The sequence below is a fragment of the Carassius auratus genome, chromosome 9 (assembly GCF_003368295.1).
Source record: "Carassius auratus strain Wakin chromosome 9, ASM336829v1, whole genome shotgun sequence".
NCBI lineage: Eukaryota > Metazoa > Chordata > Actinopteri > Cypriniformes > Cyprinidae > Carassius > Carassius auratus.
This window is the reverse complement of record NC_039251.1, coordinates 9,658,573-9,674,920: the sequence shown is the minus strand read 5'-3', so window position 1 is coordinate 9,674,920 and position 16,348 is coordinate 9,658,573. Positions and strand designations below refer to the sequence as shown.

General features: G+C 38.9%; 2 protein-coding genes across 2 annotated transcripts; both read right to left on the bottom strand.

The window, feature by feature from the left end:
* Nucleotides 1–2,126: 2,126 nt before the first annotated feature.
* LOC113109327 (peroxisomal N(1)-acetyl-spermine/spermidine oxidase-like) lies at nt 2,127–7,032 on the bottom strand. Its single transcript, XM_026272944.1, has 5 exons — nt 6,978–7,032; nt 6,823–6,888; nt 3,849–5,184; nt 2,790–2,973; nt 2,127–2,438 (listed from the first exon to the last, which is right to left on the bottom strand). Exons 1-5 carry the CDS (start codon nt 7,030–7,032, stop codon nt 2,319–2,321), a joined length of 1,761 nt encoding a protein of 586 aa, XP_026128729.1. The 3' UTR covers nt 2,127–2,318.
* Nucleotides 7,033–10,622: 3,590 nt separating this feature from the next.
* Nucleotides 10,623–16,199, bottom strand: LOC113108310 (spermine oxidase-like). Its single transcript, XM_026271267.1, has 3 exons — nt 14,881–16,199; nt 13,919–14,102; nt 10,623–11,205 (listed from the first exon to the last, which is right to left on the bottom strand). Exons 1-3 carry the CDS (start codon nt 16,113–16,115, stop codon nt 11,086–11,088), a joined length of 1,539 nt encoding a protein of 512 aa, XP_026127052.1. The 5' UTR covers nt 16,116–16,199; the 3' UTR covers nt 10,623–11,085.
* Nucleotides 16,200–16,348: the final 149 nt, after the last annotated feature.

Genomic DNA, 16,348 nt, shown 5'->3' with positions numbered 1-16,348 from the left:
GCAGTGTGAAGACAGCAACATTCATATGTTATAAGATTATATTTATTCTATGATAACTTCAAAATAATTGTCTGTCTATGAAAAAAATAAAATAAATAAAAACTCATTAAAACTAGGCATAAATAAATTTTATAAAACAGCACTTGGCCCAACTAACTAACTAAACCAGGGGTCTCCAGACTGTCCGGCAGAGTTTAGCTTCAACCCTAATTAAACACACCTGAACCAGCTAATCAAGGTCTTACTGGGTATACATGAAACTTCCAGACAGGTGTTTTGAGGCAAGTTTGAGCTAAACTCTGCAGGACACTGGCCCAAGTTTGGTGACCCCTGAACTAAACGAACTAAATATAAAAGTTAATAAAATATATATGCCTACTCTTATAAAATAACCATGATGGAAATTATCCATATTATAGTAAAAGTGTATAATCAAGGATTTTTATTTTATTTTTTATTTTATTTGTTTTTGTAGGCTAGTAAAACCATGGTTAATTTTTGTGAGGAAAAACTCAGTTTTTTTTTTCGGTATAAAATATAGATAACAACACAGATGTTTTAGCGAACTGATTACGTAAGGTGGCGCTAGTAAACAAATTTTTTTTCTCTGGTCACCTGAGTTTGAGTTGTATACGAGATTACGAAAAACCTCGAAATCCTATAAACCAACACCCCCAAACAGAAAAAAAACTACGAAAACGAGTAATTAAAAGAAAATAATATGCCACACAGGACATCACAAGACAAGAAAAAATATACGCCTATACTGAGCTCATGGTTGAAGTTTGTTGCAGCCATTACAACCATCCTAAAGTTTAGTATTTGCATGTTTGCACCGTTTCTCATGAATATAATTGTTTGACTCGTGTGTGTGTTATTTAATCGTTTTGATAACTTTTTTGTTATTCTATATAATGATAAATGAGGAAAATATAATAATAAGGAATGAGAAACAATGTCCAAACGTTTAATTGGCAGTAGTTTATTCATTTGAATGAACAATTATAGATATTTCCAGCTAAAAAATTAATTTAAAGGGGTCATATGATTCGATTTAAATTTGTCCTTTCTCTTTGGAGTGTAACAAGCTCTTGGTGCATGAAGAAGATCTGTAAAGTTGCAAAGATTAACGTCTCCAATCCAATGAGAAATTCTTTATAAAAGTTAAGACTTGTCCATGCCTAACTAAAATGCCTCATTTAAGCCCCAGCATCTACGTCACAGAGTGGGAAGATTTGCATAATGCCGCCCAAAAGAAAGAAGGCATAACTTTTATTCTCGTAGTGTTGTTGTTGCTGCCATGTTGTGGAGATGCTGTGTGTTTCATTGTGAAAGTGAAACCATTTTGTTTGGCCTTTCAAAAGAGGATGATATTCGCTTCGTCATGTCTAGAGCTGAATCGTGTTGGTCGCTGAGGAAATACATCAACTTCTCGCTGTGGATCGCCAGATCTGCTTTCACTGTGAATGAAGCAAGGTCATGTAGTTGCCGCAACCCAATGGACACTCCTTCGTCAAATCTGCTGGCCACGCCTTTCTCAAGTCCTCCAGCTGTTCCTCACTTAAGAACGCAGTGTGTGATGCATTTTATGGTGGGCTATGTCCTGACGCCAACAGAGTAGCCTACAATGGGTCTGTGTTCAAAGGCTGTTCTATAAAGGTGGGCAGTTCCAAATTTGCAAGGACAGTCTGGCGCTTCTGACTCACAGCCTGTAAGTACATATTTATATTTAAATTTGTCACTGATGATTCATGCGTGAGTTCTGAGCAATGTAGAGTAGCGCTTGTTGTTTTTTTTTTCATTTCTACAATAACAAATGCAGACATGGTTTTATGTTTACACAGCGCGATATACAACGCAACCAGTTAAAACACAGTATAAGTCATTATAATCAGCAATTTTGTCCCCACTGGATGCAACAAGTGCCTCATTTATCATGGGTTTTATTGGTTTTGCCTGGTCATGTGCACAGTATTTTAAGGAGTGTAACCTTTCCATCACAAGCTTGAAGTATTCAGCCAATCACAATTCACTGGATAGTTGGCCAATCAGAGCACACCTCGCATTTTTAGAATGATGAGCTTTGTAAAAATTGACACGTTTCAGAAGTGCAGGGCATAGAGGAGCAACAAAAATGTACATTATATGGGAAAAAATGTTTTTTAAACCTTAAACCACATAAACACATTGCATTATACCAAATACACAACATAATGTTCTTTTTAGAAACGTCATATGACCCCTTTAAATCAAGGCAAATGAGAATGTTATCTTTATGAAACCAAAGTATATGTTGTCCTCTCTTTGGGACTGTATGCTCAATCAGCGTAATAGTTTATGAGTCGCTCTGCTTCTCTGACCCCTGTGAGATACGCTCCATGGGTCGTGGTGTAGAAGTTCTCATTTGTAGCTTCACCAGCAAACAACACCTGCAGGTGCTTCGAAAACAAAGAGAAATACATCATTTTATTGTTAACTTCATCACTGCTTGAAACTGTATTTTTCCACTATTGCAATTTACATCCGAATGTGGATATTAATGATTTTATAAAAAAATATCAAAATAAATGTAAAATAAAAAGTATAAAAAGAAATGGAAAAATAATAAATGCAATATTTAAATAATAGTAAAACAGCACTGGTTAATATATAGCTGTTTGTTTGTAATAATCATAAGTTATGAAAAAAATTGATATACAATTCAACTAAAGATTCCTTATATTTTGTACTATATAGATAAAAACTAAATGTATCTATTCAAACAATTAAACAAGTTATTATTAGGTTACCTTCCTCCCTTTGGATTCATCTTTAGGAGGAAGAGGTGATGCTAATGCCTTTTGTGCTTTCACTCCATCAACACCATCAGGAATAAATGTGTAGGAGCCACGGACGTGAGAATCAGAGCCCCATCTGGAGATCAGCATCTTTGAGACCTCTGGCACTGACCAGCCTGTGAAAGACCTGAGCAACCTTCAAAGACATGAACAGAATTTGTAAGCATTTTCAGATTATTACTGTTTTTCACTGATAACCATATATTTTGGCCAAAACGTTCGTCCAACACATCCTTCTCTCTCTTGGTGCTCCAACTCTCCATATTTTAATGATCATAATCTTGTTCACATTAAATAATTGGTGACTGTGATGGAATTTTTCAGCAATTACAGTCTTTTCATGGATGTTGGCTGTGTGAAGTTCTTTGTGGTTGGTTTTGTGGAAACACTTTATTCACTGTGAATATGGGCATTTGCTATCACTTGGTCACTTTTTCAGCAGTTCTGTCTAGTTTCAACACAATCCTTAGTGTTCATCCGTCCCTATTATTCACATTTGGTTTTTGCCCATTGTTCTTCTCATGTCATTCTTTTTACATGCAGTAATAATTGCAAAGACTTGTTTTTAAAACACCAAATAATAAGGCTAATTGTGCTAAGGTTATAGATGCTCCTCCTAAACAGGTTTCCATTATGACATATCACCTATTTCACTCTGTTCTTACTAACTATTGCTGAACACACCTTACACTGACATACAAATTATAGAATACAAAGAGATAATACAAGATAATTGCAATGTTTGTTGTTTCACTGAAGCCTACCTAAATCATATTATCCCCTAAAATAATGGGATAAGGGGTGTTTGCATTATTATATACGTTCAGGGGTTGGTCAGAATAATGTGAACACCTTTTTATAATAATTTACGAATGCATTGGTTGAATTTGTTTTCATAATATTTTGAACACTAAAGCAGAATGTCTTGCATGTCAAGGCGGCTGAATAATTTTGATTGCAACATGGGAAAATTATCGTATGTCACACATTTCATCATTTATGTTACCATACCTTACACAGTTATCTCGTATTTCACTGTCCGGAAGCTTCTCCATATACAGTGCTTCTCTACCTGTGATCCAGCCACACAGAGCCGTGGGATGACGGGCCACTGTATCAAAACCAGTGATCTTCTTGAACCACGTCTTCTTCCAGGCTTCTCCTTCAGACAGAGACTCATAAACATCTTTATCTTCAGGCCCCTCTTTCCACAACAACTGCACTCCGGCACAGTCATCTGGCCAGAATCTCTTCTCAAAAAACAAGAATATTTTGTCTACTATGCCAAAGTCGAGATTCTCAATCGCAGCCAGTTTTGTTGGCGGTAAGGGCGGTTCAAACATGGTTGAGGCTTTATCTTTGAGAACCCCCAGAGAAACGGTGACGATCACATGGTCTGCCTCAAAGCTCTGTCCATTTTCACAAACGAGCTGAACAGGATACCTTTGGTCTTCACAGTGGCCCTTTTTGACCAGATCCCATCGGATGCTCTTGACAGGTGCACTACACTGGATGGTTCCTGAAGGTAGATCTTTCAGGAGAACATCTAAGATTGCTCGATAGCCACCAGGTCCCAAAGTGTTAAAAAATTCTCCCTTTAAAGCAGTGTAATTGCTGATCGTAGATGCAGACACCTCATAGAGGCTAGAGCAAGCCTCGTCTGTGCATTCATTCCTCTTGCACCATTCAAAAACTTGGTGGGCATTTTCTTTCTCTGCTAAAGGAGATTCACCAAAGGCATCATCCAGATAAGCACCCCGACTTAGTTCCCTGTGCCTGGGCTCAAGTTCGTCATCAGAAGCTTTGTCGGTGAGCTTGCTGAAATACGAACACACCTGATCAACAAGCTTTGTGGAGACCTGCTTCCCATCTTCTTTGAAAAAGTAATCTTCAGAGGTTACAGAACGGGACTTTTTGGATGAAGTTCCTTCGGATAGCAGATTCTCCTCTTTTGCAATCTTGTACAGGGGGTTTCCTTTCTGTCCGTGGATCCAGTTTGCTCCAACTTCAATGATGTTCTCGGTGAAGGGTTTAATGGTGTGCACTCGACCTCCAATTCTTTCCTTCGCCTCAAGAACCAGGACATTCTCAAATCCTCCCTTCACCAATGTGGCTGCAGCGGCCAACCCTGCAAAACCTGAACCTACAATTACAACTTTAGCATCTTCTGGTCCAGAACAAGAGCTCATTTTTGCTGCTTCGTTGAGCTGTTTGGAGAGAGAAAGCTGAAAATTTAAAAATGTATTTGTTAGAACAAATAGCAACTCTCGCACAAAAACCTGCACAGGAGATAATGCACTGAGAGTAATCCACTGTGCTCTAAAAGAGGCTCCTTTATGTACCCGTGCTTAGAAACCTGAAGATCCTGTAAAACCTGTCCTTTGTAGTCCAAACAATACATCACTATTTACATAATCAGGTAGTCATCATGGGGCATCCAATGGTAGAAGATTTATATTCTATTGTTGCCTACGCAGCATGACAACGCAGCATTCTCTCGTTTGCACTTTTAAGGCTGTGTGACAATAAAATGTTTTCCTACCTAATAAAACTACATGAAGGAACACGTTACTGTTTCTATAAGCCTAGGCTGACAGTGTGAAGACAACAATTTTAATATAATCCTTTAGAATTAAACCAATCCAATGATGACTTCGAAACTCCTGAAGTGTTTCAACTTTTGTGTCCCATATGCATCAGACGTTTATAGCCAACGTTCCATGGGTGTGACGTCTGAGGCTAAGACTGCTATATTTACTTGCATATTTATTTGACAGGTACCATTTTTTAAATGGTGGTTTTCTATAAAACATCGGAGATAAAGAGTACATTAATAAAGCAGCTTTATGCAGAGTGGTAAGAAACGTATGCGTCACACTTACATTCTTTTTGAGAACTTTTGTGTTTTTACTGGTATTAATCTGCCAAAGACCAGTTTCACAAGACTACAGCCAGGTCATTGTTGGTTTAAATGAGGCTAATCTGATAAATGACGTTCACTTGATAACATCTTGGTGTGACCTCTGGAAGAAACCTAATAATTTGAATTTTCTTCAGGATTTCCAGTGTGGTTGGATGCATTGATGACAAACTTATTCCCAACATCGCACCATGTGAATATGAATCTGATTATGGAATGGAAGGATGCCCGACTGTAGGATAGTACGTGATATGCCTATACCATAACCACTAGCACAGCTGTTAAATAATCACCAATTATTCACAATTCATTCAATTCAAATACAAAAGCAACAGTTTTTCTTTTTGGATTTTAAAATCCTTTCATTACTTAAACATGTCCCCATCATCAGTCAGTGGTGGTGCAGGCCTTCTTGCCTTCTCCACCTCAGTCGTGGTATTGCCAGCCCCAGACTTGAACCCACAACCTTAGGGTTAGGAGTTAAACGCTCTAACCACTAGGTCACGACTTCCCCAATGTACTAAATCACGGTTGATTTATGCAAAATATATGCAAATATGTGATGCAAGTTGATTGAGACGTTAAACAAATCAAGATTCGCATTCAAACACCAAGGGCTGCTAAAGCTGTATACCAGGGTTATTTGGATCTTGCCCTGGAGGGCCAATTCAGAGCAGAGTTTGGCTCCAAGTTAGTCAAACACACCTGAGCATGCTAATCAATGAAAATCACAGGAAGGTGACTTTGATCAGGGTTGGAGCCAAACTCTGCACTGCATTGGACCCTCCAGAGCAAGATTTGAATAGCCCTGCTGTATACTGTGACAGAGCTTTACAAGCACTATAGCAGCAAAAATTTCACCAAGTTAATAAATTGTAGCAAACATGATGGCAACTGTGGCATGGTAGATTTTTGATGAGGAGTTTTAGAGGTATGGCTTTCTGATGACTATAAATGTAAGCGATGAGGTGGCAACAGACAAAACAAAAACTGCACTCATGTTGCTTCATAAAACAAGTTAGACCACAGGAGTTACATGGATTACTTTAATGATGTCTTTCCTACCAGTCTGGACCTTAAATATGGAAGTTGTGTTGCTGCCAATGACGTAACAGAAGATGAACAAAGGTCCTACAGGTGTGGATCGATATGAGAGTGAGTAATTAGTGACACAATTTTCATTTTTGGGTGAACTGTCTGTTTAATAGGCCAGTTCGCACTAACCGGTGGATCTGCAGCTCCAATCACAGCGAAATCGTTTCCTCGCTCCTGCATCTTCCAGGTTAAAATTTTTTTATATATAAAATATATATCACCCCCAACTCGTAAACTCCATGGACCGTAAAAGAAATGGACACAGCGACCCCATTGGAACTCCGTTGAGACAAGTGAAGCCCATTTTTAGCACTTCCGTTTCTGACGCGCAGACTCAAACTAAGCTTGATGACATCAGCAACTTGTCTGACAGATTTAAATCTTCTAGTAGCTGTGCGTGCAAACTGCCATGGTTAATCTTGCAGAGACGGCGAGCTTGAGCGGGGAGTTCTTTGGGGTGAGTGAGCAGGAGTAAGTATTTTGATTAATTATGATGTAAAGTTATTCACTGTCAAAGCGAGGCCAAAATGAATGGGAGTCAATGGGATGCTAACGCAAGTGAAGTTCTGCTACAAGATGGCGGCACGCGGCCGACTTCAACTTCCGGTCGACTTCCTTGCCGCCTGGTAAACTCAGAGCTTAAAGAAAATTCTGAGTTTCCCCACTTGTAATTATTACTTTGTGGTGTCGTGTATATGATGTATCCGACATGACTTGAACGCACCAATAGACAATCTTGTTTCTTCACCCAAGTTCTCACACACACCCAAAGCACTCACACAGAAAAAGTGATTTCAAATGCATCTGACTGACAGATAAATCATGGTTGATCTATCTATTTAATTACAGGCTACTGCTGTGTGATTGACATTCAAAGCAAAGTGCCACCCCGAAGCTGAACTGCGAGTTTTTATTCAACGTTATTATTATTATTGTTTTTTTTTTTCTTTACCCGAGTCAGATCTGTCTATTATTGCCTGAAGCGCAGGGCTTTGCCACGAGTTTGAAAAGAGCCCATCATACGCTGGATCGCTCTGTTTTTCCATCCGCATCTCCTTAGTCTATTATTTACTTATTTTTGTACTTTTGGTGAAAAATAAATGTAGCGAAGTAGAATAATTTAGTTTTATTTTGCTCAAGTAAAAGTACCACATATTATAGCCTACTCAAGAAAGTAGAAAAAAACCTGAAACTGTACTTAAGTATGCTACTGTAAATAAATATTTGAAATTAGCTACTTTCCACCTCTAAAGTCAGGAACCTGGAACCTGAAACCTGAAACGTGGAGATGTGCCCCTGATGGCATAAGATGGCGCTGGTAAACTATTTTGGTCACCTTGTGCATGAGGTAAAGGTAATTTATCCCGAACTTCATGAACTGTTTATGAGATAGGCTACTACTTCGAAAACCTCTAAACGTTTATACCACCTCCAAACAGAAAAAGACAACAAATAAAAACAAAAAAGATATATTAAAAGAACACACAAGACAGGAAAATACCTGTACGCCTGTACTCACCTCATGAACGCCATCTAACGTTTGCTGCAGCATTTACAACGACCTACAGGTTTCTTTGTAGGTTTCTCACCAAAATAGTCATTTATTACTCATATTAGACACATTCATATATTTAGTTAGATTTTATCGTAAACTTTGTTCTATTGTACTTTGAGGTGTCTGATTCAGTGGCGTAGCCACGGGTGTGCCAGGGTGTGCCTGTGCCACCCACAGTCTAAAAATAGATGCAGAATTATTTTTTATAGTCTCAATAAAAAATGTTTACTAAACTTGGGCTATTGTTGTTTACTTAGAATATATACTTCGGAGCCTGTTCGCGATTCGGTTGATTCAGATCGGCACTTCGGAGCCTGTTCGCGATTCGGTTGATTCAGATCGGCACTTCGGAGCCTGTTCGCGACTCGGTTGATTCAGATCGGCACTTCGGAGCCTGTTCGCGACTCGGTTGATTCAGATCGGCACTTCGGAGCATGTTCGCGACTCGGTTGATTCAGATCGGCACTTCGGAGCCTGTTCGCGACTCGGTTGATTCAGATCGGCACTTCGGAGCCTGTTCGCGACTCGGTTGATTCAGATCGGCACTTCGGAGCATGTTCGCGACTCGGTTGATTCAGATCGGCATTTTGGAGCATGTTCGCGACTCGGTTGATTCAGATCGGGACTTCGTAGCATGTTTGAGATTTTTTTTAAATTCAGATCTGGACATCGAAGCAGGAAGTGTTTGTCAAACAGTTAATTTGTGATAAATGAATATTTGGACTTGAGGCTTTTTTTTTACCTGTCGATTCAGCACGTACATGGACCCACACACAAAGGTGGACACACTCTAGACGGCTGGGCCAGGTGACCACCCGTCCCGCGCAGCGCGTGCGCGCACAGCGTTTGAATTGAGACTGTGACGCATAATCAATGCTTTCTCAAAAAAAGTTGGTCGCTATATCTGGAGTCCCCAACCCTTCGATCGCGGTCGACAAGTCGATCTTGGAAGCATTTTAAGTCGACCGCGAAGATTTTTCAAAGTCTGAGAAAAAAAGGTGTGAGCCTCCGGTGCGAGTTGGGAGGTGCGAGCCTCCGCTGACTGCGCGCGCACCTCCCGAAACAGACGAGACATTTATACTTGACACAACTGTTTTAGACTGAAAACCAGACCATACAACTGATTTAGACGCGGGTGCCGGTGTGATTAGATGTACTAATATCCGTCTGCTCGGGCATGATTGTTTTAGGCCTGTAATTGATTGATTATTGAGGTAATAGGGATGGCGCGGTTCGCTGAAAAAAAAAAAAAAACGTTCGGTTCACCACACACGGTTCGGCACGCGCTTCAACTTAAATCTGACAAAGCATCTGTAATATCATCTGTAATATGGCTTGCTATAAATGGCACGTAAAAAAAACAGGGTTCAGCTAATAAATGTTTGTTGATGCATGCGCATTCTGGCTTCCCAGACATTACAAAAACATGAAAAAAAAACCCTGGATAAATCATTCACTCTTGTTCAACGCGAATGCTGTATATGAGCAGTAATTTATTCCGTCAGCACCTGGGTGCTGATATCTGTGTTTAAACTAAACTCATTTAAGCTTTGTCAGTTTAAACATTTAAGAGCCAGAGGCAGCGAGTTCGCGCGCGCAGTGAGAAGATTTGTACATGCGCTCATCCGAAGCGCGCAAACCTGCGCCTCGGCACGCGCGCAAATATAAGATCTATATTGAGCAACTACAATTCATTTTAATCCTATAATTATATATTATAATTTATTTAAAGTGAATAAAATGTAATGAAAAATAAACAAAATGAAACCGCTAAAGTTCAAAATTATCGTATTTGGAAGAAAATTATTGCATTTAACAATTAACTACATTTTGACACGACCTGCAAATTAACACTAGGAGTATGCTTGGACGGAAGCAGTGTGACAAAAATACTATCCCATAATTTTGCACAGTAATCTGACAATAAAAGTGGCACACCCAGATTTTCATATGCACACCCAGAGTCTCTTTTCTGACTACACTACTGGTCTGATTTGTTCTGTTTAAATGTTTTTGTTCTGCTTTTCAAAGGCTATTCAAGTTCGTCATGTCCCAGATTACATTTTGTTTTAACTACAATCCCTGCTGAAAGAACGGCTTATGCAAGTCTATATATGTTATTTCATAGTTTTGATAACCTTTTAATTATTCTAAATAATAATAAATTAGGAAAATAGTAAATAAGAATGAGAAAGTTTGATTTGCAGTATGTTTATTCATTTAAATAAACAAATATACATATTCCCAGATATATTCTTCATTTAAGTCAAGGCACTGTGTCATTAAACAGCGAACTAAATCGGAAGTTCTTAAAATTTTATGTTGATCAATATTAAATTGTCAGGGGTCATGCTGCATGCCACCTGAGAGCACTGTTTCACAGATTAAAAACCACTCGTTAAGTTTATTTAATTAATTTTATAAAATGAATGTAATCATCTTTCATTTTTATAAAATATTATTTAACATTCCCTGGAGATATGCATTGTACCATGGCCAGCTGGATGTATCTTAAAACTCACAGATAATAATGTTTGATAGGCAGCTGTAAAATGACCTATGGCTCGTTTAAACACTAGTTTTGTGTAAGATTAGGTTGAGAAAGCAAGTCTATAAAATGTGAAATTCATAAAATGATATCTTTATGAAACAAAGTGTATGTTTTCCTCTCTGTATGCTCAATCAGCGTAATAGCTTATGAGTCGCTCTGCTTCTCTGAGCCCTGTGAGATACGCTCCATGGGTCGTGGTGTAGAAGTTCTCATGTGTAGCTTCACCAGCAAACAACACCTGAAGGTGCTTCGAAAACAAAGAGAAATACAATCATTTTATTATTAATTTCATCACTGCTTGAAATTGTAAAATGCAATCTTTTTTCACTATTGCAATTCACATGAGAATATTTCAGTGTTGCTATTGTTCGCTATTGTTGCTATTTTTCGTTAACTGAACAGGTGCATCTCAAAAAAATGTAAGATCGTGAAAAGTACTTTTTGTAACCTATTTCAAAGAGTGAAACTTTCATATATTCTAGATTCATAACATGTGAAGTACACCCTTTCAAAAGTTTTTTTGTTTTATTTATGATGATTAGAGCATACAGCTAAAAAATCCAGTATCTCAAAATATTAGAATATTTACATTTGAGTTTAATTAAATGACTACAGTATAAATTCCAGGTATCTCTTGTTCTTTGAAACCACAATAATGGGGAAGACTGCTGACTTGGCAATGGTCCAGAAGACAATCACTGACCACTAAGTCACAGAAGGTCATTATTGAAAGGGGCTGTTCACAGAGTGCTGTATCAAAGCATATAAAATGCAAAGTTGACTGGAAGGATGAAAATGGATAGGAAAAGGTTCAAAAGCGGCAAGGATAACGCAAGCTTGAGAATACTGTCAAGCAAAGGCAATTCAAACACTTGGCAGAGCCTCATAAGGAGTGGACTGAAGCTGAATCAGTGCATCAAGAGTCACCAAGCTCATAAATCTTCAAGAAGAGGGCCACCAATCCACTTCTGAAACAGAAACAATGTCAGAAGCATCTTACCTGGGCAAAGGAGAAAAAGAACTGGACTGTTGCTCAGTGGTCCAGTCCTCTTTTCAGATAAAAGTAAATTTTGCATTTAATTTGGATAAAAGGTCTGGAGTCTGGAGAGGCACATAATCCAAGCTGCTTGAAGTCCAGTGTGAAGTTTCTGAAGTCAGTGATGATTTGGGGTACCGTGACCTCTGCTGGTGTTGGTCCATTTTGTTTTATCAAGTCCAAAGTCAATGCAGTCATCTACCAGGAGATTTTGGAGCACTTTATGCTTCCATCTGTTGACAAGCTTTATGGAGATGCTGATTTAATTTTCCAGCAGGCCTTAGCACCTGCCCACAGTGCCAAAACCACTTCCAAGTGGTTTGTTGACCATGATATTGCTGTGCTTGATTGGCCAGCCAACATGCCTGACCTGAACCCCATATGAAATCTATGGGATATATTCAAGAGAAAGATGAGAAACCATACAGATGAGCTGAATGCCGCTTTTAAAGAAACCTGTGCTTCAATAGTGCCTCAGCAGTGCCACAGGCTGATCGCTTTCATGCCACACCTCACTGATGCTAAATGTGTTTATTGTTTTGTGCTTAAGGAGCCCCTACCAGGTATTGGGTCTCATTCATGAAACACGAGCAGAACGAATTTTTGTGTAAATCGCGTGTAAAGTGGTTTTGGCGTAAATTTTCGGATTCATTAAAACGTTCGTATTTTCCAAATGTTAGTTGGTACGAAAGAAATCTACACCTGCTCCCAGCCACGCGTAAATAGTGCGTTTAACTTCTGAATGTTTTGCTCATTAATACGGCTGCATTTTAATTAACCTTAATCGGGTACATATTTACACAGCATTTTGAAAAAAAAATATATATATATTAATTACATACGGTTTTTCTTTTAACTTTTATTATGAGAGCCAGTAATAGGATCTGTAATATGCTGCCAAACTTCCTTTTTTAGGACCTGATACGCCACTAGTACGCTTGAAAATAAAATGTGGCATTTTGAATGAACTTCTGATAATAAAACTTCAATTTCTGCAGATGAGAAATGTTTCTTTTTCAGTCGCTTTTGAGAAGACATGTTGAAATCCTTCGTTTGGTGTCATAATATGATGCTCACATATAGTTGTCAGTCGGATTTGGGATTTATGGTAATTGAGAGTGAGCGTGCACGCGCGTCCCATTTACGACTGATTGGAATTCATTAACACACACACACATTTCACTATCACATCTGACGTTTAAGAAGTTTTTGTGAATCAGGAGAAGAGTTTTCGGGAAGTTCTCTTTACGCGCAAATCACTCAGATATTTACTCGTATATTTACGAATGTTTCATGAATGAGACCCATTGAGTGTATAAATTAGGGGTGCTCCGATCACGATCGGCGGATTGTTAATGCGCATCTCGTCAGTAAAGCCGGTTCTCTAATCAGCGGTTAATTCCATCAGGTGCGTGATTTCACACAGAGCAGCTGTTACTACACAGAGCCATTGTTAACTGAGAAGATGCGCCAAAAAACGCTGAAAATGAAGTGGATTTGCGCATCTTCTCTATTAACAACGGCTCTGTGTAGTAACAGCTGCTCTGTGTGAAATCACGAATTAACCGCTGATTAGAGAACCGGCTTTACTGATGAGATGCGCATAACGATCGGCCGATCGTGATCGGAGCACCTCTAGTATAAATGAACATGCTTTAAAGAGCTTGAGCTCTTCAGTTTAGTACATCCTTTTTTTTTTTTATCTTAGGAAATATTCTAATATTTTGAGTTACTGGATTTTTGTGTTTCATGAGCTGTAAGCTCTAATCATCAAAATTAAAACAAGAAAACGTTTTAAATGTTTTACTTTACATGTAATTAATCTACAAAATATGAAAGTTTCACTTTTTGAAATTAGTTACAAAAAAAAAAAAAAAAAAACATTCAAACGATCAAACACTTGTACAATTTATGAAGAGGTTACCTTCCTCCCTTTGGATTCATCATTAGGAGGAAGAGGTGATGCTAATGCATTGTGTGCTTTCACTCCATCAACACCATCAGGAATAAATGTGTAGGAGCCACGGACGTGAGAATCAGAGCCCCATCTGGAGATCAGTGTCTTTGAGACCTCTGGCACTGACCAGCCTGTGAAAGACCTGAGCAACCTTCAAAGACATGAACAGAATGTCTCAGCATTTTCAGATTACTACTGCCATTTAGTAATAACCCTATATTTTACAACACATTCCAAACTCTACCAACAAATAATAAAGGTCCCAGCCTTTTTAAATAGGTTCATACAACATTTAAGTAGCTTACAGTAGAATGTCATCTATCAGAACACTGCCTTAATACTTCAGAGATGTTGTAGGAGAGAATCTGCTTCTCACTGTTCTCTCCAAAACTGACCATAGTGGTTTAATAATCTTAATCATCTTGTTGCTCCAGCTCTCCATGTTTTATGATCATAACATCTTTTTGAACATCTTTTTCACATTTTAGCATTAGTGTCTGTGATTAAATGTCTAGCAATTACAATGCTTTCATGAATTTTGACTGTGTGAAGTTCTGTGTGGTTAGTTTTTGTAGAAAAAGGTTCTTCAAGTAGAATATGGAAATTTGCCGTTACTTTGCATCAATAGTCCTGTATGGTCTGAAAACGATCATTCTTGGTGTTCGACAGGCCCTATTATTCACTTTTGATTTTCGCCCACTATTCTATTTTATTTATTCCAAGCAAAAAATAATGACTGAAACATTTTTACCTTGACTGTCATTCATAATGTCATTCATTGCAACATTAGTTTGTATACCAAAAATTGGATCACAGTGCAGCCCCCAAAAACACAAATTAAATTGTTATTATTGTTTTTTTTATTTACCAATATTTAACCATGGTAAAATGATCATATGTCCTATGTTGAATCATTTATGTTACCATACCTTACACAGATTTCTCCTATTTCACTGTCCGGAAGCTTCTCCATATACAGTGCTTCTCTACCTGTGATCCAGCCACACAGAGCCGTGGGATGACGGGCCACTGTATCAAAACCAGTGATCTTCTTGAACCATGTCTTCTTCCAGGCTTCTCCTTCAGACAGAGACTCATAAACATCTTTATCTTCAGGCCCCTCTTTCCACAACAACTGCACCCCAGCACAGTCATCTGGCCAGAATCTCTTCTCAAAAAACAAGAATATTTTGTCTACTATGCCAAATCCGAGATTCTCAATCGCAGAAAGTTTTGTTGGCGGTAAGGGAGGTTCAAACATGGTTGAGGCTTTATCTTTGAGAACCCCCAGAGAAACGGTGACGATCACATGGTCTGCCTCAAAGCTCTGTCCATTTTCACAAACGAGCTGAACAGGATACCTTTGGTCTTCACAGTGGCCCTTTTTGACCAGATCCCATCGGATGCTCTTGACAGGTGCACTACACTGGATGGTTCCTGAAGGCAGATCTTTCAGGAGAACATCTAAAATTGCTTGATAGCCACCAGGTCCCAAAGTGTTAAAAAATCCTCCCTCTAAAGCAGTGTAATAGTTAATCTGAGACGCAGACACCTCATAGAGGCTAGAGCAAGCCTCATCTGTGCATTCAGCCCTTTTGCACCATTCAAAAACTTGGTGGGCATCTTCTTTCGCTTCTAAAGGAGATTCACCAAAGGCATCATCCAGATAAGCACCAAGACTTAGTTCCCTGTGCTTGCGCTCAAGTTCGTCATCAAAAGCTTTGTCGGTGAGCTTGCTGAAGTTTGAACACACCTGATCTACAACTGTTTTGGAGACCTGCTTCCCATCTTCTTTGAAAAAGTAATCTTGAGGGGTTACAGAACGGGGCAGGCACATGTTTTTGGATGCAGAAGGTCCCTCGCATAGCAAGTTCTTCTCCATCGCAAACTTGTATAGGTAGTTACCTTTCTGTCCGTGGATCCAGTTCGCTCCAACTTCAATGATGTTCTCGGTGAAGGGTTTAATGGTGTGCACTCGACCTCCAATTCTTTCCTTCGCCTCAAGAACCAGGACATTTTCAAATCCTCCTTTCACCAATGTGGCTGCAGCGGCCAACCCTGCAAAACCTGAACCTACAATTACAACTTTAGCATCTTTTGGTCCAGAACAAGAGCTCATTCCTGCTGCTATGTCGAGCTGTTTAGAGAGAGAAAGGCTGAACATATATTAATGTATAACAAATAGCAACTTTTAACCGAGAGCACAGTTGATAAGAGAATAGTGAACTCTGCACTAATGCACCAGTGCTTCTCTCATGCACCGGTGCCTGGAAACCTTTAAAACCTGACCTTTGTAGTCTATACAATATATAATTATTTACATAATCATGTAGATGATCCAATGTCCATCCAATGACAGCTGAAGATTAAACTATAGTACGCAGCATTATGTTCTTC

Bases quoted from the DNA above. Each gene is read 5' to 3' on its own strand.
- LOC113109327 (XM_026272944.1), bottom strand. From the start codon at position 7,032: ATGCAGGAGCGAGGAAACGATTTCGCTGTGATTGGAGCTGCAGATCCA. The intron at 6,889-6,977 runs GTGCGAACTGGC...CCACACCTGTAG, and splicing joins AGCTGCAGATCCACCGGTTA to GACCTTTGTTCATCTTCTGT. The intron at 5,185-6,822 runs GTAGGAAAGACA...CAGGTTTCTAAG, and splicing joins CATATTTAAGGTCCAGACTG to CACGGGTACATAAAGGAGCC.
- LOC113108310 (XM_026271267.1), bottom strand. From the start codon at position 16,115: ATGTTCAGCCTTTCTCTCTCTAAACAGCTCGACATAGCAGCAGGAATG. The intron at 14,103-14,880 runs GTATGGTAACAT...ATGTCTTTGAAG, and splicing joins ATAGGAGAAATCTGTGTAAG to GTTGCTCAGGTCTTTCACAG. The intron at 11,206-13,918 runs GTAACCTCTTCA...TTGTTTTCGAAG, and splicing joins ATGAATCCAAAGGGAGGAAG to CACCTTCAGGTGTTGTTTGC.